Genomic DNA, 25,345 nt, shown 5'->3' on the forward strand with positions numbered 1-25,345 from the left:
AATTTTTACCAACATGAGTTTATAGTTTCTAAACATGTCAGATATAAAACTATTAGCTCTTAGTTCAAAAACCAACAAATACCTAACTGCATTGAATAAACACACATTTATTAAAAATATCTATATTTTGTTTTAATCAGGAAAAGCAATAATGTAATTGGATTTCACAATAAATGTGTAAACTACTCAAAAAAGGAAGTTAAAACTAAATGCAAATAAATACACGTGGGTTAAAAGGGTACTGAAAAACTGAGTAAATATTTACATCACAATAGCTGATTTCATTTGATAAATTGGATTATTTGCAATAAGTACCGTATATGTCTTAAGGGCAGATAAGTCAAATTTATTAATGACACTTTAAAATAACAAATGAAGGTAGACGAAACACATCTCCAAATCACGCTTCTTCACAACAAAGCGTTCCACTAGACAATCTACGGTTAGGGTTAGTGACTGCTCTAACATGCAGACAGTATTCAACCCTAAATGTTATATTTGAAAAATATATTTTCTGTAAGAATTGGCTATTTGTATGCTATAAGCTTGCTAATTTAAAGGACACAATGTAATATAACTATTCTCCAGTGATTGTTCTCTCCTCATTTAATTAATTTCTCGGATAAGTTTTGCTCATAATTGTGTATTTTTATATAGCAAACTGTAATTACAGCATCCATTTTGCCTCAGAAAAATTAAATGTGCCTTATTTCACTTTATTGTGTCATTTTTGCCAAACCTAAAGGCACAATTTATGTTTAACTGAATTACACAAAATAGATTTTTCCCCCAATATCAGACAGTGTTGTCTCTGAGAGTAGAGACTTTTTGTACCACTTAAACTCACAATAATAATAATTGTTTGGACCACTTGCACTCAGCTGCAGCCAGTTCCACCTCACCGGCTGCTCCAGGATGTTGCCACAACAAAAGGTGACAGCTGATGACAACGAGAAGACAAAAGCTTGACCTGCTGTGTCCTTCAAAAGGCTTCGATGTTCTGTAGTTTGTTATTACATCCACACTTTCCTTAGCAGAGCACTGAATTTGAATCAGTTTCATGGATCAAGTTAACTCAGTAATCTTATACAGGTGCTGGCCAGTAAATTAGAATATCATCAAAAGGTTGAAAATATTTAAGCTCTGTGTCCAAGCACATTAACAGACAGGCGAAGGGACGGAAAAAATGTGGTAGAAAAAAGTGTACAAGCTCTAGGGATAACCGCACCCTGCAGAGAATTGTGACGACAAACCCATTCAAAAATGTGGGGGAGATCCACAAAGAGTGGACTGCAGCTGGAGTCAGCGCTTCAAGAACCACCACGAGGAGACTCATGAAAGACATGGGATTCAGGTGTCGCATTCCGTGTGTCAAGCCACTCTTGAACAAGAAACAGCGCAAGAAGCGTCTCGCCTGGGCCAAGGACAAAAAGGACTGGACTGATGCTGAGTGGTCCAAAGTTATGTTTTCTGATGAAAGCAAGTTCTGCATTTCCTTTGGAAATCAAGGACCCAGAGTCTGGAGGAAGAGCGGAGAAGCACAGAATCCACGTTGCATGAGGTCCAGTGTAAAGTTTCCACCGTCAGTGATGGTGTGGGGTGCCATGTCATCTGCCGGTGTTGGCCCACTCTGTTTCCTGAGGTCCAGGGTCAATGCAGCCGTCTACCAGGAAGTTTTAGAGCACTTCATGCTTCCTGCTGCTGACCAACTTTATGGGGATGCAGACTTCACCTTTCAACAGGACTTGGCACCTGCACACAGTGCCAAAACCACCAGCACCTGGTTCAAGGACCATGGTATCCCTGTCCTTGATTGGCCAGCAAACTCGCCTGACCTTAACCCCATAGAAAATCTATGGGGTATTGTGAAGCGGAGGATGCAATACGCTAGACCCAACAATGCAGAGGAGCTGAAGACGACTATCAGAGCAACCTGGGCTCTCATAACACCTGAGCAGTGCCACAGACTGATCGAGTCCATGCCACGCCGCATTACTGCAGTTATTGAGGCAAAAGGAGCCCCGACTAAGTATTGAGTGCTATACATGCACATTCTTTTCATGTTCATTCTTTTCAGTTGGCCAACATTAGAGAAACAAACATTTTTTCATTGGCCTTTAGAATATTCTAATTTTCTGAGATACCAGATTTGATGTTTTCATTGGTTGTCACCTATAAATATCAAAATTAAACGTAATAAACATCGGAAATACATTGGTCTGTGTGCATTGCATGAATATAATGTACAAGTTTCACGTTTTGAATGGAATTACTGAAATATTTTCAACCTTTTGATGATATTCTAATTTACTGGCCAGCACCTGTAAAAGGCTAAATTCAACAGTTGCATACAAACAAATGTGATTTTTATCCTGGCTGTGGAACGCTAGACCAGGTCTATATCTTTAGAGGGGTCCAGGAGGGTGTGCAGGAGTTCACCCCAACCAATCAGTGTTTAGTGGATTTGGAGAAGGCGTTAAACCACGTCCCTCGGGAGGCCCTGTGGGGGGTACTTCAGGAGTATGGGGTACCAGGCCCTCTGATACGGGCTAGATCCTTGTATGGCCGGTGTCAGAGCTTGGTCTGCATTGCCGGCAATAATTTGGGGCCATTTCCAGTGAGTTGGACTCCACCAAGGCTGCCCTTTGTCATAAATTCTGTTCATAACTTTTATGAATAGGATTTCTAGGTGCAGCCAAGGTGCTGAGGGGATCAAATTTGGTTGCCCAAGGATCAGGTCTTTGATTTTTGCAGATGACGTGGTCCTGTTGTCTTCATCAGACCGTGATCTCTGGCTTTTGCTGGAGCGGTTTGCAGCCTAGTGTGAGGCAACTGGAATGAGAATCAGATCCACTAAATTCGAGACCATGGTCTTGAATCAAACGCCTTCTCCAGGTCAGGGACGAGGTCCTGCCCCAAGTGGAGGAGTTAAAGTATCTCTGGGTCTTGTTAACCAGTGAGGGGAAGATGGAAAGCTAGCTCGACAGGCGGATTGGTGCTGCGTTTGCAGTGATGCAGGCGTTGTACCGGTCTGTCAAGGTAAAGAGAGCTGAGCCAGAAGGCAAAGCTCACCATTTACCAGTTGATCTACGTTCCTACCCTCACCTATGGTCACAAGCTTTGAGTAGTGACCAAAAGAAGGAGATCATGATGCAAGCGGCTGAAATGAGTTTTCTCCACAGGGTGTCTGGGCTCTCCCTTAGAGATAGGATGAGAAGCTCGGAGTACACCCGCTGCTCCTCCCCATTGAGAGGAGCCAGTTGAGGTGGCTCGAGCATTAGGATGCCTCCTGGACGCCTCCCTGGTGAGGTTTTCAGGGCACATCCTGAGAGAAGACCTAAAGGAAGACCCAGGACATGCTGGAGGGACTATGTCTCTCAGCTGGCTAGGGAAGGCCTTAGGAGAAGCTGGTCCAAGTGGCTGGAGTGAGGAAAGTCTGGGCCTCCCTGCTTGGCTACTGCCCCCACGACCCAACCCTGAATAAGTGGACGATAATTAAAATATAAGATTTATAAATGCACATGCTCTTAATGTGTGAAAGAATGACTACAAACAAGTTGGTTTTGCTGATAGTGGTTAGCTTTACTCACAAAAACAAAACATTTTTGTCACTATCTATGTTAAATACCTAAATGTATCACCATACCCAGTTTACTTGCGTAATGTACAATTCATAAGACCAAACACGTTTAACAGGAATAAGGACAGAGAAAGATTTCCACATCAGCACCTGTAATCACAATCCAGATACAAACAGTTCTGCTTTTAATTCACATTTTTTTTCACACTTTAAACATGGAGATACTTGTAGTTTATTAGTTGGCGAACCTTCACACAGGAGTCACGTTTACTTCATGCAAGGAGGAATATTTCTGTATTGGTGCTAACTTGATATATATTTTTATTTTCATTATCCGTAGTTTTAATATGAATCCTAAAATGACATTTTAATGACACTAAAAATCTGAGCTAAGGGTCTGCAGTAGCATTTACACTGGTATAAAACTAACTACAAAGCCATTCTCAGCAGTTTCAAACATTCTAGTTAAAACAAATCTAAATGAAAACTTTAAATCCCCATCACAGTTTAAGTTTTTGTGGTTTAATGTGCTCCAACTGTCACAATATTTTGTGTGTGTGTGTGTGTGTGTGTGTGTGTGTGTGTGTGTGTGTGTGTTCTTTAAAGGTATTTATGACCAAGTAAAATTAAATTTATTCAAAGCAACAAATAAAAAGCGGGGGCAATAAATTGTGTTAGCCCCACCCTTTTGGCTGTAGGGGGAGTGGCCTGTGAAGGCCTGAGGAACAGATCAATCAGAATGGAGTGTGGTTTTTTTTTTGTAGAAAGTGCAACAACTTTTTTTCTATTTTTGCATCCAATATGTAAACAGGTGGAAACCAAAAGGGTTTTTCTATTTGTTTCATGTAGAATATAAAATGATCATTTTTTTTGTTTCTTGAAAATTTGATTTACTACTTCTCCAAAAGTCCAACTCCAAGCCCTCACTAGTGTTTAGAACTAAGATGTAATGGTGATGAAAGAATACCTGGTTTGATAGTCTGTCCTACTGAACGTTTCTTCTCAGGCATTGTCTAGTTTCAGCTTCTCTTCGTTGCTGCTAATGACGGCTGTGTTGCTGCTAATTTGCACTTGGTCAAAAAAGTTGAAATCGACAACAAGGCGGCCTCCATCAGTGCTGAAGAGGACTGGCTTGAACTCATAACCCCACAGGATTTCCTGAGGGATGTAAGAGGTCCGGCTCTGGCATGTGGCCGCGGTCGACTCCATGGTGGCGTTGAGGGTGACGAGCAACTCAAAGTCTCGATTGTGCAGGTTTTCTGCTGTCAGACCTGCTAACGGGCTGTGCTCATCAATAACATGGTGGAAGGTGAGTGGAAGAATCAGGAAAGGACAGTCTCCGCTGGAGTCCATGAAGAAATCCACAGAGCTCTGGTGGATTTGGGTCTTCTCACCTTCTTCTGTCACGTTAGAGTGAAAGAGCTTTCCACTTAGCTGACACTGGATCAGGAGGCTTTTCCTCATATTGGCCACCCTCACTACCAGACACAGCTTATCTCGGTATGGGCAGACCACCGCCACCTGACTGAACTTTATGGTTTCTGCTCTTTTCTTGGGCCGAGCCAGTTTGGCCAGGAAGGCCCCTGTGATGAAGATCTCAGCCAGGCCAGTGATGACGAGCTGAGCCACCAGGGTGAAGATGGCCAGAGGACACTCCTCAGAAATATAACGAAAGCCATAACCGATGGTGGTCTGGGACTCGAGAGAGAACAGGAAGGCTCCGGTGAGCGTCTCCACGTTCATCACGCATGGCGTGTGGGTCGAGTTCACCCCAACCTTGTAGTCTCCGTTCTCCATCCCAATCAGGTAAAATAAAACCCCGAAGATGAACCAAGTCATGACGAAGGTGGAGGCAAACAGGGTGAGCTTGTAGCGCCACTTCATGTCCACTACCGTGGTCCAGAGATCATGCAGATACAGCTTGACCATGCCCTCCACATTGTCGATCTGCACGTTATTGTGACCGTCCTTTGTCACAATTCTTCGCTGCAACTGTGACTTCCTGTTAGCCATGTTGTTCTGGTTCAACGGCAACGAACTGAGACTTCTAATGTTAAATTTGTATTAACGACGAGCTGCATGGAGATACAAAAGAACAAAATTACTATTTCTTCTTTGTCCAAAGCTAAGCAAATGTGCATAAGTCTCGAGTCGCCCAGGGTTTTAAAAATATTTTGCTTCCAAAGAGCCAGAAATGTTGTGAGACGCTTCAATAAATTTGCTGTGTGTTATCGTCATAACAGGAAGTAGCACAATTAGGCAGAATTCCTTTTCCAAGCTTTATTTTAACGTGCGCCACACGTAGCAGTCAGGCATCCATGTGAACTTCTCACTCTAGCACTTTTCCTTCTCACCTACTTCTCTTATCCTATACTGCCCTCTAGTGGTAGACATGCCGCAGTGATCTCTAGGGCCCAATCTCAATACTTGCACTGTGCCCTGCGGTCTTCAGCAAAGTGCACTTGCAGAAAGTACACTGTAAGGCTTCGAGTGCATAGTACACAAGTGTGCAAATAATTGCAGAATTGAGTCAGTGAGCATTGCGTCATCAATCGCAGTGCATACCGGGATGCTGGTCGCTGTGATACTGTTTTCAAAAACCTTTATTAACAACTTTTAAACAAACAGCCAAACAGTTCTTTGAAATAAATTTACATTTATTGCTGCTTTGTCTAAAAGTTTTAGAGCATCAACCAGTCATCTTAAAATTAACTAATTTCATTAGAAAATACATTTTCAGAAAAGGAACTTGAGCCTTTTCTCCTGCCACAATGAATTGTGGGTAATACACTTCACCCAAGTCCACAGCGATGTGGACTTGGGTGAAGTGCGGATCAAGGGTGCAAAAAGGACATGATCAACTTCCGCATTTGAGAATCGGGACACCCTACGCACTCGCATCCCAGGGATCGTGCAATTGAAGTGTGCAAGGATGGAAGTGTGAGTGTTGGGATTGGGCCTAGCAAGAAGGAATGCTTTGCAAGTCGCTCTGAGCAAGAGTTCAGATGCACCTATTTCAGGAACTAGCGGAATGCCACATCAGAGGAGAGGTTAACATGGCAGGATTTGGAATCTTATTTCCTGATATTTGGACATCTCACCTCTGATTGGAAAACAGCAACATGACTCTACCACTGACTCGGTTTTCTCTGCAACACTGATGTTTTATCTCCACAAATAACACCAGCCTGGAGGAGTTCTGTTGTGTGGTGGGGTTGCTAATGCTAAAGGTTAGCCTCTACTAGCCAAGACGTTCTCTGCTGTTTCCTGTATGCTAAACTAAAAATTGCCTTCCCCATCCTGAGTCAATGGATGAGTCCATGAGTGTTAAGTGTGACATAGATCTGTCAGGATTTTCAAATCCTAGAGTTTCCCCATCTATTTTCTATCAGAAGCTAATTAAGGAGCTGGGTGTAGGAGACGATTTTCATGTTCAGCCTACATGAAAAACTCAGAGTGACTGATTATGATCAGAAATAATCTTTAAACATGTTTCCTCAGTTTTCCACACCTTTAAAGATTGTAACAAAATCTGCACTTTTGGAAGCAAAAGGGAGAATTTAGGGCTGGTTTGAAACTTAGAAAAAAAATACAAATCACAGAAAACATTTTCATAAAGTTTAATAATGACTTTTCATTTCAGCTGTGACCTTGGATAGTTTTTATTTAACAGGAGAGTTGTGTTAACAATTAACATGCGGGTTGCCATACATAATGAACTAAATAAACAAATCTAATGTGTCATATAAGATCTCATAAAGCAGATGTCTGTGACTCTTTAATGTTTCATTATTGAAAATGTAAATTTTTATGTATTATCATTAATAATAATAATAATAATGATGATGATATAAACTCATTTTCCTAATATAGACACAGCAAATTCATTGTACTAAAACCTAAATACTTGAATGTTTACAACACAAATGTTAGTTACTGTAGTTTAGAAAAAGTAAACCAAGGCTTTTAATAAATAAACAAATGAGGATCAAACACAATAATATAATAAATGACACATTTAGAGAATATCTTTGCAGTGGAACATACCAGCAGACGTCTAATAATCGTCCATTCCTCCATAAATCTGTGATACTTACTCAGATCTTGGCTGTTTGTGTGTAAGCTGATGCTGAGAACATCCAGTTCAGTGTCTGCTTTCTCCTTTTGTGAGCGCTGGACTTTGGAACAATGGTGTTGTTGGTAAAATTGAGTTCCGACTCAAAACTCGGGCCATAAACCCAGATCTTTACACCTGTCTGCAGGTGAGAACAGCTCTGGATTCTCACCATTTGCATTCCTCCTTTTATGGCTGTCGTAGCTTCAAACACACGCCCAGATTTACCGCTCCCAGGAGCCGTCTGAAGGACAAAACCAACTCTTGGAGCTCCGCTTGGTTTCACAACAAATAAAAGGTGATCTGATCTGAGGGAGCTGCAACAGCAGGGAGGAGGAAAAGTTTGGGAATATTTTTGATATTTCTAAATCATTTAAAGAAAGTCAGATGCATATAAATAACTCATAAAATTAATTTTATGCATTTAATAGTGTGAAACTGATATTTCTGCTCCAGGTTACATCACAGCCTCACCCAGGATGGGGATGGAGGCTCAGGCGCGGTGCCTCAACGTGTCCATGGTCTAAACAAAGTCTCACTCATGTGGGCCAGCTGAATCCATTAGTTTCATTAATATTTGGAGTGTAAACAGAAAGGTGAGGTGTATCACCTGTTGTTTTAAACAGGTGTGTGTGTGTGAGAGAGAGAGCACAAACCTAACAGCAATAAGAGTGAAGCTTTATGGAAAATGTCACCATCTGTTTAATGATCCTTTAAGAACGCACTGACCTGGAATCAGCTTTGTTATTAACCTCTGTTCACATTCCTGTAGGCTAAGTGTGTGTGTGTGTGTGTGTGTTCTACTGATCGATTGGCTGCATTCTTGCACTTTTTCTAAAACTTCCAAGAAACTCAAGGTGTTCATTTAAGCTGGAAAAGCATTTTTTATAAGTAATAATTAGTTAATTTTGTTAACAGTCATGTGTGTGTGTGTAGATATTAGGCATGTAAGAAAATACTGGCATACTGAAAAATCAGCGTTTTGCGTTATGTTCAACGTTTAAAGCAGCTAATAGATTTTTGTAATCGAGGAAACGACTCACATTGTTGCAGAACCAAACTGGCTCTCACCAGCTGCCACAATAATGACAAAGAGAGTGAGACAGGTTGAAGGGTTTTATTTACAAAAGCACAAATGTGCTCTCCAGCACCGGGTGTGTGAATCTGAATAAATCTGAACAGATATTTAAACACATTTCTGAAGAACCACATCTCATCCTGAGATAAACATTTATTATTTGAATTAAACTCAAAAAAGTTCACTCAGCTCTGCTCCTTAGGAGGGTCCCGAGCGCTGATGTCAGCAGATGAGCACACAGCACCCCCTGCTCGTAACCTACATTAACGGACTTAGCGTATAAAACATCAAATCTGTGCTCAAACACTCCCTGAATGTCCTGCTGCTCCGTGATTTAATATTCCAGCTCTGTGAAGCTTTTCTTAGATAAAAAGTCGTCCTAAATGCTTTGTTGATGTCAGAAGCTCACTGGGGCGGAGGGTTGGCTGTGGAGGCTCTCAGGATGCCTCGCAGCACCTTGTAGTTGTTGAGGGGTTGGTTCTCTTTGGGGGGGAACAAGGGGCCGCGCTCAGTCGCGTAGGAATAAGGAAACCGCAGAACCCAGAAGCTGTCGGGGGGCAACACAACCTCCGGCTGCTCCGGGTGAAAGATGGGGCAAGGAGGAAGTCCGGGTTGGACCTGGAAACAACAATGTTTTTATTCACACTTCCATCATCATTCTGTTGGATCTGGATGCTGCAGGAAGAGCATTTTCCTCCTAAATAACCTAAAAGACTTTTCATGAACTCCTCTGAAACCATTCCAAAAAGTAAGTTAAGTCTTTGTCCACTTACCTGGGGGTTCAGCGTGATCTCCAGCGGCGTGTCGGGAACCACAATAAAGAGACGAGTCAGCTGTGCGAAGTGCGGCTTCAGGCCTCGCCCCTGTGATGGAGATGGGACGTAGAGCGGCATGTCTGTGTTTAAGACTCGGGTGGCGGGATCTTTGGCGCCCCCTGGCCCCAGAGCCTTTACTATCTTATCAGGCCCACAGCTAATGAAGCGTCGTCCTCTGCTGTCCTCGTACTCAAACCCTACAAAGACCCGAGCCATGTCGTCCCTCCTGCGACTCCTACCGAGCCCACCGGTGCTGCCTCGCTTTCCAACCAGGCTCTTGTTGGGAGCTGGCCATGATGACGCGCCTCCGTCCAAAGGCTCCATCACTCCTGCGTCCTCCACCGAACGAGACCGGATCACCAAGTCCCACGGCAAGAGGAAGGAAGAGCCGGGGAGGAATCCTGGCTGTTCCAGACCAGTGTGGCAGTTGTAAGACTTCGCTTGGCCCAGTTTGATCAGTGACCAGCTGGAGAACTTTGGGAGAAGGCCTTTTGGACAGCTGGAGTGCATCATACCTGGTAAGTACTCCACAGTGGAGGGCTGACGGTCCACGAGGCTAGGCCTCTTGGGCTGAACCTGGTTTTCAGGTGCGTCTCCATCCCCGTAGGGCTCCAGGCTGTCTGTGGACTGACCCAGACTGAGAGCCAGGCTGAGACTGGTTTCTCCAGGTGTGTGGCTCTGAGCTGTGCTCGCTTCCTTCTGCCTCTCTGTGTCTGTTTCAGATGGGAGCCGCTGAGTCTGGTTGCTGGCTGGCGCTGGGTCCGGAGTGCTGGGCTGGAACACAGGAAACTCGATCCTCTCCAGCTTCCCACAGCACTTCTCCTCCAGCATCTGCTCGGGATAGAAAAACACGGAGCACACATTACTACGGGGTTTGAAGTCAGATTTAAACTGATGTGTTATTCATGGAGTCTTGAGTCCTCTGCAGAGGTGGTGGTGTCGATCCTGACCTGGTAGAAGTCGTAATTTGCAGACTGGATGTCAAAGGGATCCTCCCGAGGAGCCTGTTTCCGCCCACAGTTACAGGAGCTGGTGGAGCGCCCCCTGCTGTTGTGGTTCATGATGGGTGGGTTGTGATCTAGGTCTGCTTTCTCTCCTGTGCATATAAGACAGGTTTAGTCATTTTTACTGCTCTTTAAGTAAAAATGCAGAACTTTTATTGGTTTTGGAGGATTTTTTGTGTTTTAGAACCGTTTTTAAAGGAAGTATATTCTCACAAATGCTATAATAAACATGTTTCTTTTCTCGACCACTGAATAGTTTTTGGAGATAATGAGATGCTCACCAGGTTGAGGCAGGAGGTGGAACTTGTGAACACAGTGCTGGTCTGTGAGACTTCTCTCTTCACACAGCTGGTGGCCATTGCTCCAGAACTTGTAACAGTCCTCGTGGAGCTGCAGGGCATACCGCTGGAAAGCCACGCCTCGGGCGTGCTGGCTGTACACCCGCAGGGCCTGAGCCAGCTGGTTTTTGTGTACTGTTGTGGTGTAGTTGTGTGGAAGGTTAGACTGGTAGGCGCTGTGAGCCAGTGGCAGAGCTTTCTGGCACCTGTTTTCTGAAAACTTTGTATCAGCATCAAGAAATCCATCCAAAACCTTCACCTGGCTTTGGACTTTTGTGGCCAACTCAGCCAGTTCTTCATCCGTGTTGGTGATTAGGACTTGGTAGAGTCTGGAGGAGACCTGGATCCATTTGGTGTACGTCGGCAGCTCAAAGTGTGAAGGCTGTGGGTTGCGACCAACGCTGTCATCAAAACCTTTCTTGGTCAGCACCAGTTCAACGTGCTGCCAAAGGAATTCCCTCAAGCTGCAATCCACTAGCTGACCGCCCAACGATAAGCCACGCAGCTCGCCACCGCTGCAGGGCTGCCGGGCCGATCGGCGCATCTGCTGGTATCGCCTCGGCCCTGACACGGGCACGGGGGAGTCCTGCTCAGACAGCATGCAGTTTGACTGCAGTTGGCTGAGCAAAGTACCTACTGGGTCCTTGTCTGCTGTTGGCATCACGTACACAAACGCCTGGTTTGCAGGCACGGTGAACAAACAGTTACTGCTCTGGTTGGTCAGAACTCTGCTTTTACGGAAGATCCGGTAAATCTGATCCTCCAGAGCATGCTGCAGCCTCCTCCTGGGAGAATGCTTTTTGGGTTTGTCGGGATTTCCTCCAGACTCAAATCCATTTGCAGAAACCTTTAAAACAATCAAACAAAAGGTGTCATGTAATTTCATGTTTCACTGCTCAACTTTACTTCCTTTATTCACTAAAAGAAGAATCTTTCATCAAAAGCAAACCTTGAGAGTGGCGGTCATCTGGAAGACAAAAAGCAGCCGTGGGGGACAGGGTCTGCAGTTCAGCTTCCACTCTTTGGATACAGGACAGTCCTTGATGGCAGCCCGGATCAGGGGCAGCACCTTCTGCCGCAGGGCGTCCAGGGCTCTGAAGAGCTTGTCGTAGGTCACGTCGAAGGTCTGACTGGGGTGGACCAGCAGCAGGACGTGGCACACTGAAAACATGTAGAGCAGGTGGAGACAGTGCTGTCGGTCCAGCCCTTTCCAGAAGTCGTGAGCGTCGGAGTGGCTGATCCCAGCGCTCAGAGACCGACAGGCCCGGAGCAGCTGCCGGCTGTCGGACACGGAGGACAACAGCAGGAACAGTACCCGGTTCTCCTGGTTGTAGAAGGCCTGGATGTGGCTGCCTGCTGTGTCGTCGTTCTCTGGTTCACCGAACACGGAGAAGATATGTTTGTCTTCCAATATGTTGATAAGAGAGTCTTTAAGCGGTCCGGGCTGCGTGTTGTTTTTCCCGAAAATACCGACAACACAGAGGCCGTCGTCCCGGTAAGCAGCGTCCTCCGGCAGGCCCGACTGCAGCAGAGTTCCAACACTCACGGGGAGAGACATGTTCGTTTCCTTCATGGTGAAAAGGCACCGAGAAGGGGGAACGAAAACAGCGACCCGACGTTTTCCTGCGCACTTCCTGTCCTGTAATATACTGTCCGGGTAAAGTTTCTGGCCAAAAACATGCGTTCCGCTTTTGAATTTTTGGCTTTTGTTGCTCAGTCGTCGCCCCCTTCAGGCGACTAGTTGACTTTACAACAAACCTGTTCGCAAAAAATTCTAAATATCGAGTGAATCAAACTTTTAAAGTATTTACCCAAAACGTATGATTTTTGAATGTAAAAAGTAACGTAATCACATGAAATATATTATAAATCAATTAGAATGAAGGCACATTCATTTTTTTACCAAATCGCGGCATGCCTTTAATGTTTATATTCTTGATTTGTTATTTATTTGGGACTTCAAGTGCCTTAGAGTACAACTGAATCAGTTACTGTTCTGAGTTGTTTTCTATCTTGTTGTCCCTCCTTTTTATTTTACTGTCTTGGAAAATGTTATCGTAATTATGAATGACAGTTTTCACTTTGTGGAAGTGAATAATAAGTCATTCAGTCCGAAGACTATGAAATGCCTTGTAGACTTCTGCCGTGTGCGTAACGACTCCATCCTTTGTTGATATTTTGTTAGTGTATTTTTAGAAATCAGATTTGTTGATCCTGATGTTGGTTTTGCACACAGTGCATCCCATCTAACCCACAGCTGTGGTATGTTCTTTCTTTTAGGAAACACCCCCATAAGCTTCTTGCTTGACAAACCACATCTTTGCTAAGGAAGAATTTCAAACTCGGAACTTCTTGATTTTATTTTTTTAATTAATCTGTGTTTAGTTTTGGAGATCAGCTGCATCTACATTTTCCACACCTGGACATGGTGCATCTCTCCTCTTTTAAGAAGCCGTATTCAGTACTGTGCATCTGAACCTTTTAGTGCCTTTAATTTATTCATTCAACATGAATAGATTCAAGTTTTCCAATAACTGTTCAATGCTTTGATGCCCCGAGGTCACATATTTGGTGGGTGGTCTCTTTGTTGACCTGAATGTTGATGGACCTTTCCAGCATTAGGAGGACATGAATCAGCTAGCACTCTTGCACGTTTGATCAAAAACACATATAGTAAAATTTCACTTGGAAGAAATAGGACTTTATTGGTTAGTTTTGCTTTTTGAAATAATAAAATATACAACAACTCTCTTGAGAAAATGGCATCAACAGCAATAAGGATATGATTACTTTGGAGGATTTGTGTATGTTTGATCTCCCTTTCTTATCTTTGATTTTTTTGATATTTCTGGTCAGCTGTTAAATTATAGGATCCACCATGAAGGGCTACGCTCCTCAATCACTTTTAATGGACCGGATAAACTCTCATCCCAGCAGGAGATACGAGCACCTGGATGAGAGGATTGCATCTGGCAGTGCTACTAATAAATTTAATTTTTAAATCTAATTTTTAATTATTGCTAACACAAAGCAACAAAATGTTTCCTTTTTGTGGGCACAACAGATCAAATTGGACTAAAACAGGAATTATAACTTAAGGCTTATAGATTTCCACTTTCCCACAATTTGACATTTTTACAGTTAAACAGATCAAACCGTTATAAAATAAATATAACACGTTTTACTGACCCAGTGAGCATTCGTGCACAATGACTCAATTTTGTTAAAAAAACTTGTTGGTTTAAGATTATTTAAGCAGCTTGTAACAAAAAACAGAAAATAAACTAACATGACTGATTTTCATTTCTTTCTAAATATTTTATTTATTTATTTGAATTTATTTATGTATTTATTTAGACTTTAAGCCCTCCGACGTCAGGAGGCAGAGCTGCGTGCGCGTTCTTGACCTCTCTGACGTCAGCGCCTTCTGATAAGCCGAAATCCCTCATAAGGTGGTGCGCGCTCCCGCTCGGCTCTTGAATGGGGGCTCAGTCCAGCCGGTGACAGCTCATCCAGTAGTAACAGCCCACGGTCCGCTCCTCCAGTCCCGGTCCGCCGTTCTCAGACACGCCGGTCCTCCACGGGTCCGCTCCTCCGGTAGCTCTCCGTTATTCAGGTAGTATGACGGTGGCGCACCGACAGTCGCACCACTAGTTCGTTCTGACTCTTCTCTTCTCAGCCCGGAGAGTTTGACGGGCGGAGCTGTCTCTGTCTGTCCAGGAATGAGCAGTGATGGCCGGCTCTGCAGCAGAGGAGAAAACCTTCCGACGGTTCCTGGAGCTCTTTATTCGCGAAATGAGGATGCCTCTGCAGGAGAGCGACCCGGTGCCAACGCGCCCGTTGTCGGACCTGGTGTCTGAGGACGAGGTGGAGGGAGAGTGTCTCGACCTGTGTCTCCAGCACCTCTACAAATAGTTAAGTGTGGACTTTCAGTCCTGGCATGCAGACATGTTAATGAGGTGTGAGTGTGTTGTGAGAGGTGTGAAGGTCAGTTTGCTGTGTGGGGTGGGGAGAAGCGGGTAGCGACCCCGTGCGGGGGTCTCCTTCACGCGGCCAGGAATGCCCACTGACTCTTTCCCACTTGCGGGAGGGCGCAGGGCGTGTCTGGCCTCAGGCTCAGTCAAGAGTCTTCATAAGGAACTAAATTGAGCAAAAAGCAGAAGTTAAATCGCTTCTGCGTCTCTGTGTGTGTGTTCGTGTTCGTGCGTACGCAGAATCTGTGCGCTTCTTGCTTCGTGCCACAAATCTGGAGGTCTAGAAAAGGTGAACCCCGGTTTTTGCGTAACAGTACGTCGTCATTATGGTGTAGGAGGGGGATGGGGGGGGGCGTGGGGGGGGGGGGGGCAATCGCCATCACTGCTGAGCGCATCTTCATGCGGGCTAAAAATAGCCTCACCGATTCTGTTATTATAGACTGGATCGTTACGCTAAAACCCAACAGAGGGGATGCATGCAGCTCAATAATAAATATAAATCATGTGTTTGCACATCAGAGCTTCCCATGCCCATGCAGCTGCAAATGAAACTCCAGATGTTAGGAAACACACACAGAGATGAATCTCTTTTATACATTTTGCATTTAAAAGAAAACCATTTGGCAGCTGCTAGAGATGTGGCTGGAGCGGGAGAGAGTGCTGCAGCCTGGCCTGGTTTTAAACCCAAAATAGGTGCAGAAACTGTGCTGGGGAGCTGGAAGGACTCATCTAGGACACGTAGGTTTTTACTGCAGCTGGATCAGACCCTTCCAGGAGAGACTGCTGGCCTCTGAGTTCCTCAGATCAATATTTGTCCTCTGGGGAGTCACCCCGTCTCCTTCATGCTCTCCAGGTTTGATTGGCTGATATATAAAAGGTTACTGAGCATTAAACCCTCAACATCTTCCACAAGATGCTAAAAGGAGCAGTTTTGCCACAAGTCTGATCCTGCAGGGAGATGGATTCAGCTGATCCCAGGGAAGCATGTTGAGTCCTGTCAAATGATTGAAAACTGCAGTAATAACCAGGTTATATAGGCTGCTTTTGTTTTATAATAAAACAAGTCTTTGTGAATTTCTTTTTGTGACTTTAGGATGATGTTAATATTAAAAAGACAGAAGCAGGTTTTACTTGCTGTTACAATGTTTTAAATGGACACCCAGAGGCTTTTCGTTAAGTGCTGTCACTGGAAATGTCAGAGCAGACCAGGCTGCTTTTATTTGAGTTTGCCTCTCAAAGAAAGCAGGAAGTCAAGGTCCCTCAGAAAAAGTCTGAGTTTTATATAACCTTGAATAAAACGTTCGACCTGCGCCCAGCATCAACATCACAGCAATGCCATAAATGATTCAACTCACATACAAAATTTATCAGCCGTTTCTAAAAGTCTTTATCATAACATGGAAATTATTTGTTGTTGTTGTTGTTGTTATTGTTGTTGTTAGCCTCAAGCAACATGCCGATTATCACTTGTAAGTCGCATTGGACAAAAGCTTATGCTAAATACATAAACATAAACATAAACATGATCTATAATACATAAAAAATAAATTAGCCATTATGTGCATCAGGAAAAATAAGATCCCTCTCAATCAGCTTAAGTGACTTGAAGCAAATGCTTCAGTAACAGCATAATAATTCTAATATCAAAGATTAACTCTGACTTTGAGTCCATGAATCTGATCTGTACAACATCCATTAGCAAAACCTAAAATAAGTGCAGCTCGCTGACTCAGCCGAGTGGCAAAATATTTCCTTCTTTTCTCGTTCGTTTGTCCTGTCAGAGTCGAGGAATCACGCGTCGGTTCTTTTGACTGATATCTACTCAAAGAAGATGGCTTAGGGTAAAAATATTATTAAATTCCACTAGGGGGAATGTTGTTGCCTCCTCTAAAATTGAGAAATCTTTTGAATATTTCTAGCAAAAGGGAAATTAAATGACTTTATCCTGGAAAGATTTAACCCATGGTGAAGTTAGGATTAGGATAATTCAGCTGTTTTTCTTAACTTAATCATGCTTGCTTGCAACATTGTCTTTGGAAATGTTGTGATTCTGTTTAAAACATATTGAGAGGATATATAAAATAAATACTATTCTACCTCTCATCTCATTTTAGCGTGTTCTTTCTTATTTTAGCTTAATCTTAGCATATTTAATTAAACTACCGTCTTTGAAAAACCGTATTCTATCTTTGGTTAGCATGTTTTAATTTAGCCTATCTTAGTTTAGCATGTTTGGATTCAAGGGCCTATCATTAGTTTAACCCTGGTTTAAATTGACTTAGCTTAACTTAGCTTGCCTTAACTTAGCCTTTCATAATTTACCCTGCCTTAGCCTATCTTAAATTTGTATCTTGTATTGTTATCTTGATTTAGCCTATTTCAGCATATATTAGCTTAGCTTATCCTAGCCTTTCTTTGCTTAGCCGAATGGGAAGCCTAAATCACGGCCATCTACTTCCAGTTCACGGGTCCCCTACTGTCAAAAATATGAATGTGAGCCTAGACTGATCAAAGTTATCTTCTGATCCCGTTTGATATGTGCAATGGATTTCACATATGATGCCTGGAAATTTTAAAGACCACTTATTTTTGACTGGTGGCAAAAGTTACTTTAGGTTTTGTGCAAAAACACACAGAAGGCTCCAACTGCTTGTCTCATCAAATTAATGTAATCAAATCACGCAGGTAGAAGAAGAAAAATGTCTGAGTTTAGCGAGCTGTGCATCCTTCTCCCAGGAAGAAAGAGGGAACATCAAAGCTGCTATACCGACTCTGCAAAACAAGCTAGCTTGTCAACCTAAACACAGTCACGGGTGTCTCACCCCCTGTCGGCTATAATCCCCAAGCCACATCCCCCTGATATGGGAACACGCATTGCCACAGTGAACGAGAAAGCGCAAAATACCAGTTGCCCTTTACTAGGTCCAAATGTCTTTTGTTGTCTGTGACTTCAAATAGTGCTTTTCTTTTTGGGGCACTGGTACTTTGTACTGAAGTGGAAGTGGTAGCAGCAGGCTGTTTCTCCCTCTCTGATATTATTAAGCAGAGAACCTCTCACAGCAGTGGTGTTCAGTTGCAAAATGCGCTCCCGTGTAATGAGTGGAGGACCCAGGTGAATGCCGAAGTGTGGTTGTCGGGTAAGACACATGACTGGATAGTCCAATCGTTGGTTTTGGACTGAGCCATGTCATTGGCTAAGGGTTGTTAGAAAATTGTGACGGAACCATGTAATTTTCTTTGCCTTTTTTGTCTTCATAAAATATTTATAGAACATTGTTAAGAGGCATGAACATTTTTGAAGCTAGCGTCTTTTGCAGATTTACCGTTGTAGCGTCAAATATGGAGAAAACCATGTGGAAAGTAGCAACTACGCTGGGGGAGAAGAGATTCTGCAGTGACTTCTTATGTGTGACTTCTGATATTTAGTATTTTTGATTACAAATTTTTACAAGCTAATAAATCTCAAGTTACGTGACAGACCCAGTCAAATCACATATAATTATTTTTCCTTTAAAGTACGAAGTAGGCAGTTTTGGCATGCTTTTAGCACCCCCTCGTGTCTGTCTGTAGAATCAAAAGCAAAACCTCTCCTTGCTGTATGATTGTCTTTGTAACAGCTGAAATGTCACCCTAGCCTTCCTTAGTGTCTACAGGAGCGATTCATCATTAAATTAAACAAATCAGCTCTATTCATGATCTAAAACATGCAAGAAACGTACTGGAACCAGACTGCAGCGCCAGGTATGTCAGCTCATTTTTTTTCTAAGTCTCAACAGAGCGGCCCACCTTTCTGAAGTTGCAAGTGGAATTTTGTGGCCACAGGGGCGATAGGGACTGAGAGGCCTTTCATTAACCATGTAAAGGGTCATTTTAGAAGAAGAAGAAGAAGAAGAAGAAGAAGAAGAAGAAGAAGAAGAAGAAGAAGAAGAAGAAAATATCATTTCTATAGTGCCTCTCAAGATAGAAATCACAAGATGCTTCACAAAAACAAAACATGTAAAAATATAAAAAAGAATTTAGAAAATGGTTGAAAATATATTTAAAATGAGCAAAAAAATAGACAATTGTGATTAAAAAATAATGTTAAGAAAGAGAGAGAGTGAATAGGAAAGAAGGAAATCAGTGGATCCTGAGGAAGGTGGAATAGGTGGGGAGAGCAGAATAAAGAGAGAGTGGTGAAGAAGGTCATACAAAAGCCAGCTTGAACAAGTGAGTCTTCGGCTGCTTTTTGAAGGAGACCGTTGAGTCCACTGATCTCAGACTCAGGGGGAGAGAGTTCCAGAGTCTGGGAGCCACAGCAGCAAATGATCTGTCACCTTTGGTCTTTAGCCTGGTGCTGCACAACCAGTAGGCTTTGATCACTGGACCTCAGGGACCTGCTGGGGGTGAAGGGACTAAGAAGATCACCAATGTAAGATAGTGTTTGTCCATGTAAGGCCCTATAGACCAGAACCAGGATCTTGAAATGAACCCTGAAGTTGACTGGCAGCCAGTGAACCTGGAGGAGAAGCGGGGTGATGTGGGTGTATTTGGAGGACTTGGTCAGAAGCCGAGCACAGGCATTCTGAACCACCTGTAGACGGTTCAGGGAGGTTCTGCTCAGACACGTGAAAAGAGAGTTACAGTAGTCTAAGCGTGAGGAGATGAAGGTGTGGATAACTGTCTCAAGTTCAAGTTCAAAACTCTCCAGTCGGTAACAAGATAGTGCCTGTGCTTGGCTTAGCCGCAGTCACCGGCCACTTTTTCAAACTTTTCTCCATTAACCTCCTCTTTTCCACCTTGCTCCTGTCTGCGATCCTCTTCAGTAGTGTCCCTGCCACCATCTCCTATGCCAGACTCTTTTGTCCTTCCGTTCGTTCACGATCACTCAAGACGCACCGAGGACGTACGTCCCTGTTTGTCTATCGGAGTGGTGCACTGGCCCGGAGCCAAATGACGATTCCAACCAGGGCGCCCCAGCAATGTTTATCCGGTCCCGGGAAAACGTCGGAGGAAAAGAGGTAAATGAGCAGGAATCCAGGTGAGAATAAGACTTCTCTTAAAGCATGGTTTATCTAGTAAATGTCGGCGTGTTCTTCTAGCTTCCTGTCCTTTGTTTGGCGACTTGAGCGCCACTTCCGCATTCCCACCAGGCTGCGTTGCGGCGCGGTTTCTTCTTCCAAGTTTTTTAAGGTCGGTTTATCTTCATTCCTCAGTGGTTTCTCCTCCTGTTCCCTCCATAAGTGGTTTTTATAAACACCGTGGATCTAACCCCGCTAATTTACGTCCACTAACTCCAGCTGTTTCTGTAGTTTCTGATTCCTCCACCTCACTCAGCATGGCTCAATGATCTAATTCTCTCTAAAAACCTGGATTTTCTGTTTCTGACTGAAGTTTGGCAGCAAACATCTCATTATTCTGGTCTGATTGAACTCTGCCCGAGTGGTTATTCTTCTCTTAGCCAGCCCCGGGGTTCTGGTCGTGGTGGAGGCCTAGCTGTTGTTTTCAGAGACCATCTTCCATGTAGCTCTACAACCTCTGGTCAGTTTGCTTCCTTTGAACTACAGCTGATTAAAGTCGGGCGTAAGGACCCGTTCTACTGTGCTGTGGTTTATCGTCCACCTGGTCCAAACAGTTCTTTCCTTCAGGAGTTTAGTGACTTTCTATCCTCCACTGTGAAGCTGTCCAGACTGGTGATTGTTGTGACTTTAACATCCACATTGATGATCCCTCTGATCACTTTGCCATGAATTTCTCCAGCCTTATGGACTCCTTCAGCTTTACCCAGCATGTTTCTGGCCCCACACACACCAGGGGGAACACTCTAGACCTTGTTTTTACCCTGAGTCTAAATGCTGACAGTGTTTGTCCTGAGGACGTTTATATTTCAGATCACCATTGCATTTTCTTTAACTTGTCAGTTTCTGCATCCCCGCCTCCTGCTTGCCGTATGGTTAGTTCTCGTTTTCTTAATGAGAGCACAGCTAACAATTTTTCTGCTGCTTTTGATCCACCCTGTTCTTCTGATAACGACCCAGATTCCTTAACTTCTCAGTTCAACGAGCACTGCCTCTCCATTCTGGACAACATCTGTCCTGTCAGAACCAGATCAGTTCCTGCAGTGAACCCTACTCCCTGGTTATCAAAGCACAAAGAGGACTCAAATGCAGAGCTCACACAGTTTTAATAAGCATAAGGGATTCCTGGAGTACAACACAACTGAAAAGTCCAAATCTAACTGAATACACTTTTACCAAGTGTTTCTGAGAGCAGGTTCACATCACACAACAGGAGAAGACAAACTGGCAAAGGAAACTGTTGCAAAGACGCTTAAATGGAGAAGCCAGGACCCAGGTGCAAGACATGAGGCAGATTAGTGAGGAGCTTCATGTTGTGAAGCTGCCTGTAATGAGACAGGAAGTGAATGCACAAAATAAAACAGGAAGTACCAGAAATACAATAAAACCAGAAACAAGACTGCAAAGCACTCAACCTGCAGAATCACCCATGACACTGGTTTACTGACAGGCTTCGCAGCCTAAAGCGCCAATGCAGAAAAATTGAGCACTTGTGGAAGAAAACCCATCTCCACGTCCATCTGCTGCACCTAAAGGATCTTCTGACATCCTTTAACTCCGCAGTCAGAGACGCTAGGGTTCCTATTTTTCCAACCTGGTGTCCCAGAGCAAAGGGAACCCCAAGGTGCTGTTTAACACCATCAGCAGCACCGTCTCTCCTGCCTCTCCTACAGCCTCCATCCACTCTGTTGTAGACTGTGAGAACTTTCTGTCTTTCTTTGTGGACAAAGTCAATAAGGTTAGATCTAGCATCTCTCCTTCAGCCTTATCGCTGCCTCTCCCGACTCCAACCAGGCCCATCATCCTAGATAGCTTTGCTCCTGTTTCTTTGCCTGAGTTAACCAAACTAGTTAACTCTATGAAGACCTCTGCATGCCCCCTCGACATCTTACCCTCATCTTTGTTTAAAAGTGCTTTTCGGTCCATCGGTCCCAGCGTGCTCTCTATAATTAATGCTTCTCTGGTCAGGTCCCTGCTTACTTTAAGAATGCTGTAATCCACCCGCTTCTTAAAAAACCGAGTCTCGACCCCTCTCTCCATAGCAGCTTCAGACCCATCTCTAAACTTCCGTTCATCTCCAAGATCTTGGAAAAGGTTGTGGCTAAACAACTCACAGCTGCTCTTGATGAACATAACATCTATGATAGCTTCCAGTCAGGTTTTCGTAGAGCTCATTCTACTGAAACAGCTCTTCTTAGGGTCTCTAATGACCTTCTGACTCACAGTGATGCAGGGGACTGTTCTGTTCTGGTCCTGCTGGACCTGAATGCAGTTCATTTTAGCACATACTGACATAAGAAAATGATAAAAAAAAAAATGAAAAAGTTGCAAAGTGCCCCATTAAATTTAAGTACAACACATGTGTGATTCAGTGCGTAAGACATAGCTGACCAGAAAATAACTTTTATTGCCACTTACACTCTTTATTTTTGGTCAGGAGACCCATGAGCCGACCGGAAAGGGAAGAGACTAATTTAGCTTATTTTAGATTAGTTCATCTTATTTAAACCAGTTATTAACCATCCATTTTAGTTCTTCCTAAATTATACTTTGTACATTAACGATTAATAAAATCTTCTGGTATAAGGCCAAATTATTGCTAATTTATTTAAGAAGGCACGTATTAATATAAATAGGCTTTCTTTATGTATTTTTTCACATCAAGCCTGAGAAATGCGTGGTGCTGAGATAAAAAAAAACAGAAGTCTGGGAATTTCATGCACTTTCTGTAAGAATGCGTGGATACTTTATTTCTCAGTTTCATGCTAATAAAAATCATCTTTCACACAATGAATTTATCGGATGTAATTAATATCTGAACCTAAAAAATATGATTGGTCGAGTGATTGATTGTTGGTGTCACTACATTCAATGGTATTGATGACACTCAACATTATAGTTGCCATTTGTAGACGGTGTTGTGCTTGCTCATGTTTCCCTGTTTATATGGAGCCTCTCAGATTCACGCTGAAAGCAGTTCAACACAATGACATAAACACCAATATTACCCTTAATCCATGTGCACAATTGCCCATTTATGTGTGCGGCTCCCACCTGATAGCTGCAGGGCAGCGTTGGTCTCATCTTACAGGTTTCACTGCTGGCTGCTGTGAGTGTCTTAATGTTGAAAAGGAGCCGTAGCAGCATTTGTTTGCTGATAGATCAGGTCTCATTCCGGGCTTATATGTGATCCGATGTGTCACTGCCACCACTTAAAGTCGTGTTCTGGGTGGATTTGGACTCACAGTGAGACCGCAGACATGACCAAACGTCCTTTGTGTGTTTCTTCAACATTTCTTTACATCACATGCAGCAGTTGTCACAGTAACAAGCCAGACTTTTGTGATAAAGGCCAGTTTGAATACAGCAGCAGCATGTTTCAGTCAAGCAGAAACGCGTAGGTGGAGTTTGATAATAGTGCTTCAGACAACAACAAAGCTAATCAGTTTCCCTGGACTCGTGCTGTGTTTTAGAAGGATTCTGGCCATTTCAATTCTGTTAAATATGGTTTTTTTTGGCAATCAAAACCCCATGAGCGAACCAAACGGGCAGCTAGAGCGGTGTTCGCTAGCATTCGTCCTATAGAAACAGCTGGAATACTTTAAAACACAGTTTCAACCAACTTCTGGATTTCACCAATTAAATATTTTGTACCATAGTAAAGGATAAAGTTAAGTCTACATGCAGTTGACCGAGAAACTGCAGCCAGCTGTGTGTGTGTGTGGTGGTGGTGGTGGGTGGGTGGGGGTGGGGGGGCATCCTGTCTACTGTGCTGTGAGTGTAATGATAGTCGGAGGCAGCAGTGATGGTGATTCATCCCAGTGTGTCATTAGTTTGTCTCTGGGTTGAACATCTAATAATAGACTTGCGCAAGAAGAGAGAGAGAGATCCCCCCCTCTGTGTGTGTGTGTGTGTGTGTGTGTGTGTGTGTGTGTGTGTGTGTGTGTGTGTGTGTTTGTGTTAATGGGGAAACGAGTCTGGAGGTGTAGACACGACTCCTGTGCGTGCATGAAAACAAATCTCCCCTTTTCCTCCCAGCAGCTGGAAGAAACATCTGAGAAAAGTTTGTACCACATAAACTGTTCACGTGTGATTATTAAAAACAACTTTTTAGTTTTAATATCTCGACATTTTTTCAAAAACACACATACATGTCTATTACAACGACGCACAATTTATATTTTTTAGTCAAAAGTTCTGTTTTACATGAACTATCAGCAACTTAGTGTTGTAAGATGACGAAACTCATCTAACCTGCAAAAACAAGCCATCTGTACAGTCCTCAAGCTGCTATCGCCATGGTGATGGTGAGCTGTGGTGGCATGCACGTTTCTCTAAGCAAATATTTTAGGATTTGTGTCTAATAGTGAATTTTCTTTATGTCAGTCGACGTTTATGTTGCTGCTCCTGGGGGTCAGATATGCTATTTCCCAATTCCCCCATCTCATCCTGATGTCTAGTTGGGAGAACACTGAGGAGTCTGACCTCTGACCTCTGACCTTAACGTTACATTAGTAGGACTGGGTTTATCCAGGATTAAGGAGATGTCTGACATCACTCTCTGTCTCTGCTGACTGCTGATGAATTGAAGATGAAGAGGAGGAGCTAAATGCTAAATGACCCCCCCCCCCCCCCACACACACACACACTGGGCAGATAGATGGTAATTGAGGGGAGAGCCTTTGTAGACCTCATTAAACAGAGATGTCTCCCACAGCTGTAAAGAACCAGGGGGTGGGGGTAGATCCGGCTTCCCACTGCACACATGACACAGTCTAGTTTACACACACACAAAAACATACACACAATTAGAAGAGTGGGTGGTGTTGCTGCACAAGGACGGTTTCTTTCAGCCTCAAAGTAGCAGTGTTTTGTCTTCATGACCACTTTTTGTGTTAAAAACACCAAAACTGTCCTTTATTGACTGATTTCTATCAACACACCCCTGCTATTAACCACATCAGAGCAGAGAGAGCTCAGACTCTGTGATGAGTTGGATCATTTCAATCCATCTAATAATGACTCCCCTGTAGCTGCCAGGGCAAACCTCAGCCAATGCGAGTCCTGTCCTCTGGTTCAAGGACGAGCTCGCCCTGTTTGAAACTCCTCCAGGGTTTTAATAATCAGGACTTCCCTCAAGCCAGGTTGTGCAGAAGTAGGATGCTGCACCAGAGAGGAAACACTCATTAATGCATTAACTTCTACCTGTCGTATCAGTTCACTTACAATCTTTTCTTCTAGAGCTGGGCTGCAGGGCTTTGAGTTTCACTTCTGGAATAATAATCATAATGTTTCCCTTGAGAACCTCTTTAGTGATATTTATTATTCTGCTGTGAAACATGGCCATAAAATAAGGGGAAACATCACATTGTTCCTTTAGAGGGA

General features: G+C 43.5%; 3 protein-coding genes across 5 annotated transcripts in view; 1 reads left to right on the forward strand and 2 right to left on the reverse strand.

Annotated features, from left to right (window-relative positions):
• Positions 1-4,441: 4,441 nt before the first annotated feature.
• Positions 4,442-7,796, reverse strand: kcnj15 (potassium inwardly rectifying channel subfamily J member 15). Of its 2 annotated transcripts, none has more exons than XM_015961158.3 (2): positions 7,678-7,796; positions 4,442-5,655 (listed from the first exon to the last, which is right to left on the reverse strand). In XM_015961158.3, the coding sequence occupies exon 2, from the start codon at positions 5,591-5,593 to the stop codon at positions 4,583-4,585; it is 1,011 nt and encodes a 336-aa protein (XP_015816644.3). In that variant the 5' UTR covers positions 5,594-5,655; positions 7,678-7,796; the 3' UTR covers positions 4,442-4,582. The 2 variants fall into 2 exon arrangements, with proteins under 2 accessions (XP_015816644.3, XP_054586635.2); XM_054730660.2 differs by having other exon boundaries at positions 7,628-7,703.
• Positions 7,797-8,912: 1,116 nt separating this feature from the next.
• On the reverse strand, positions 8,913-12,597 carry smg8 (SMG8 nonsense mediated mRNA decay factor). The gene is made up of 5 exons (XM_015961156.3): positions 11,879-12,597; positions 10,873-11,776; positions 10,538-10,683; positions 9,546-10,418; positions 8,913-9,390 (listed from the first exon to the last, which is right to left on the reverse strand). The coding sequence occupies exons 1-5, from the start codon at positions 12,500-12,502 to the stop codon at positions 9,178-9,180; spliced, it is 2,760 nt and encodes a 919-aa protein (XP_015816642.3). The 5' UTR covers positions 12,503-12,597; the 3' UTR covers positions 8,913-9,177.
• A 1,810-nt stretch (positions 12,598-14,407) lies between these two features.
• The window catches only part of ppm1e (protein phosphatase, Mg2+/Mn2+ dependent, 1E), a 34,373-nt gene continuing 23,435 nt past the window's right edge, over positions 14,408-25,345 (forward strand). The window contains exons 1-2 of one of the 2 annotated variants that reach the window (XM_015961157.3): positions 14,408-14,545; positions 14,650-14,843. In XM_015961157.3, coding sequence (XP_015816643.1) covers positions 14,662-14,843 — 182 coding nt within the window. In that variant the 5' untranslated portion in view covers positions 14,408-14,545; positions 14,650-14,661. Of the gene's footprint in view, positions 14,546-14,649; positions 14,844-19,984; positions 20,076-25,345 lie in introns of those variants that run through there. The other variant, XM_070555750.1, reaches the window with a different exon arrangement.

The sequence above is a fragment of the Nothobranchius furzeri genome, chromosome 10 (genome assembly GCF_043380555.1).
Source record: "Nothobranchius furzeri strain GRZ-AD chromosome 10, NfurGRZ-RIMD1, whole genome shotgun sequence".
NCBI classification, from domain to species: domain Eukaryota; kingdom Metazoa; phylum Chordata; class Actinopteri; order Cyprinodontiformes; family Nothobranchiidae; genus Nothobranchius; species Nothobranchius furzeri.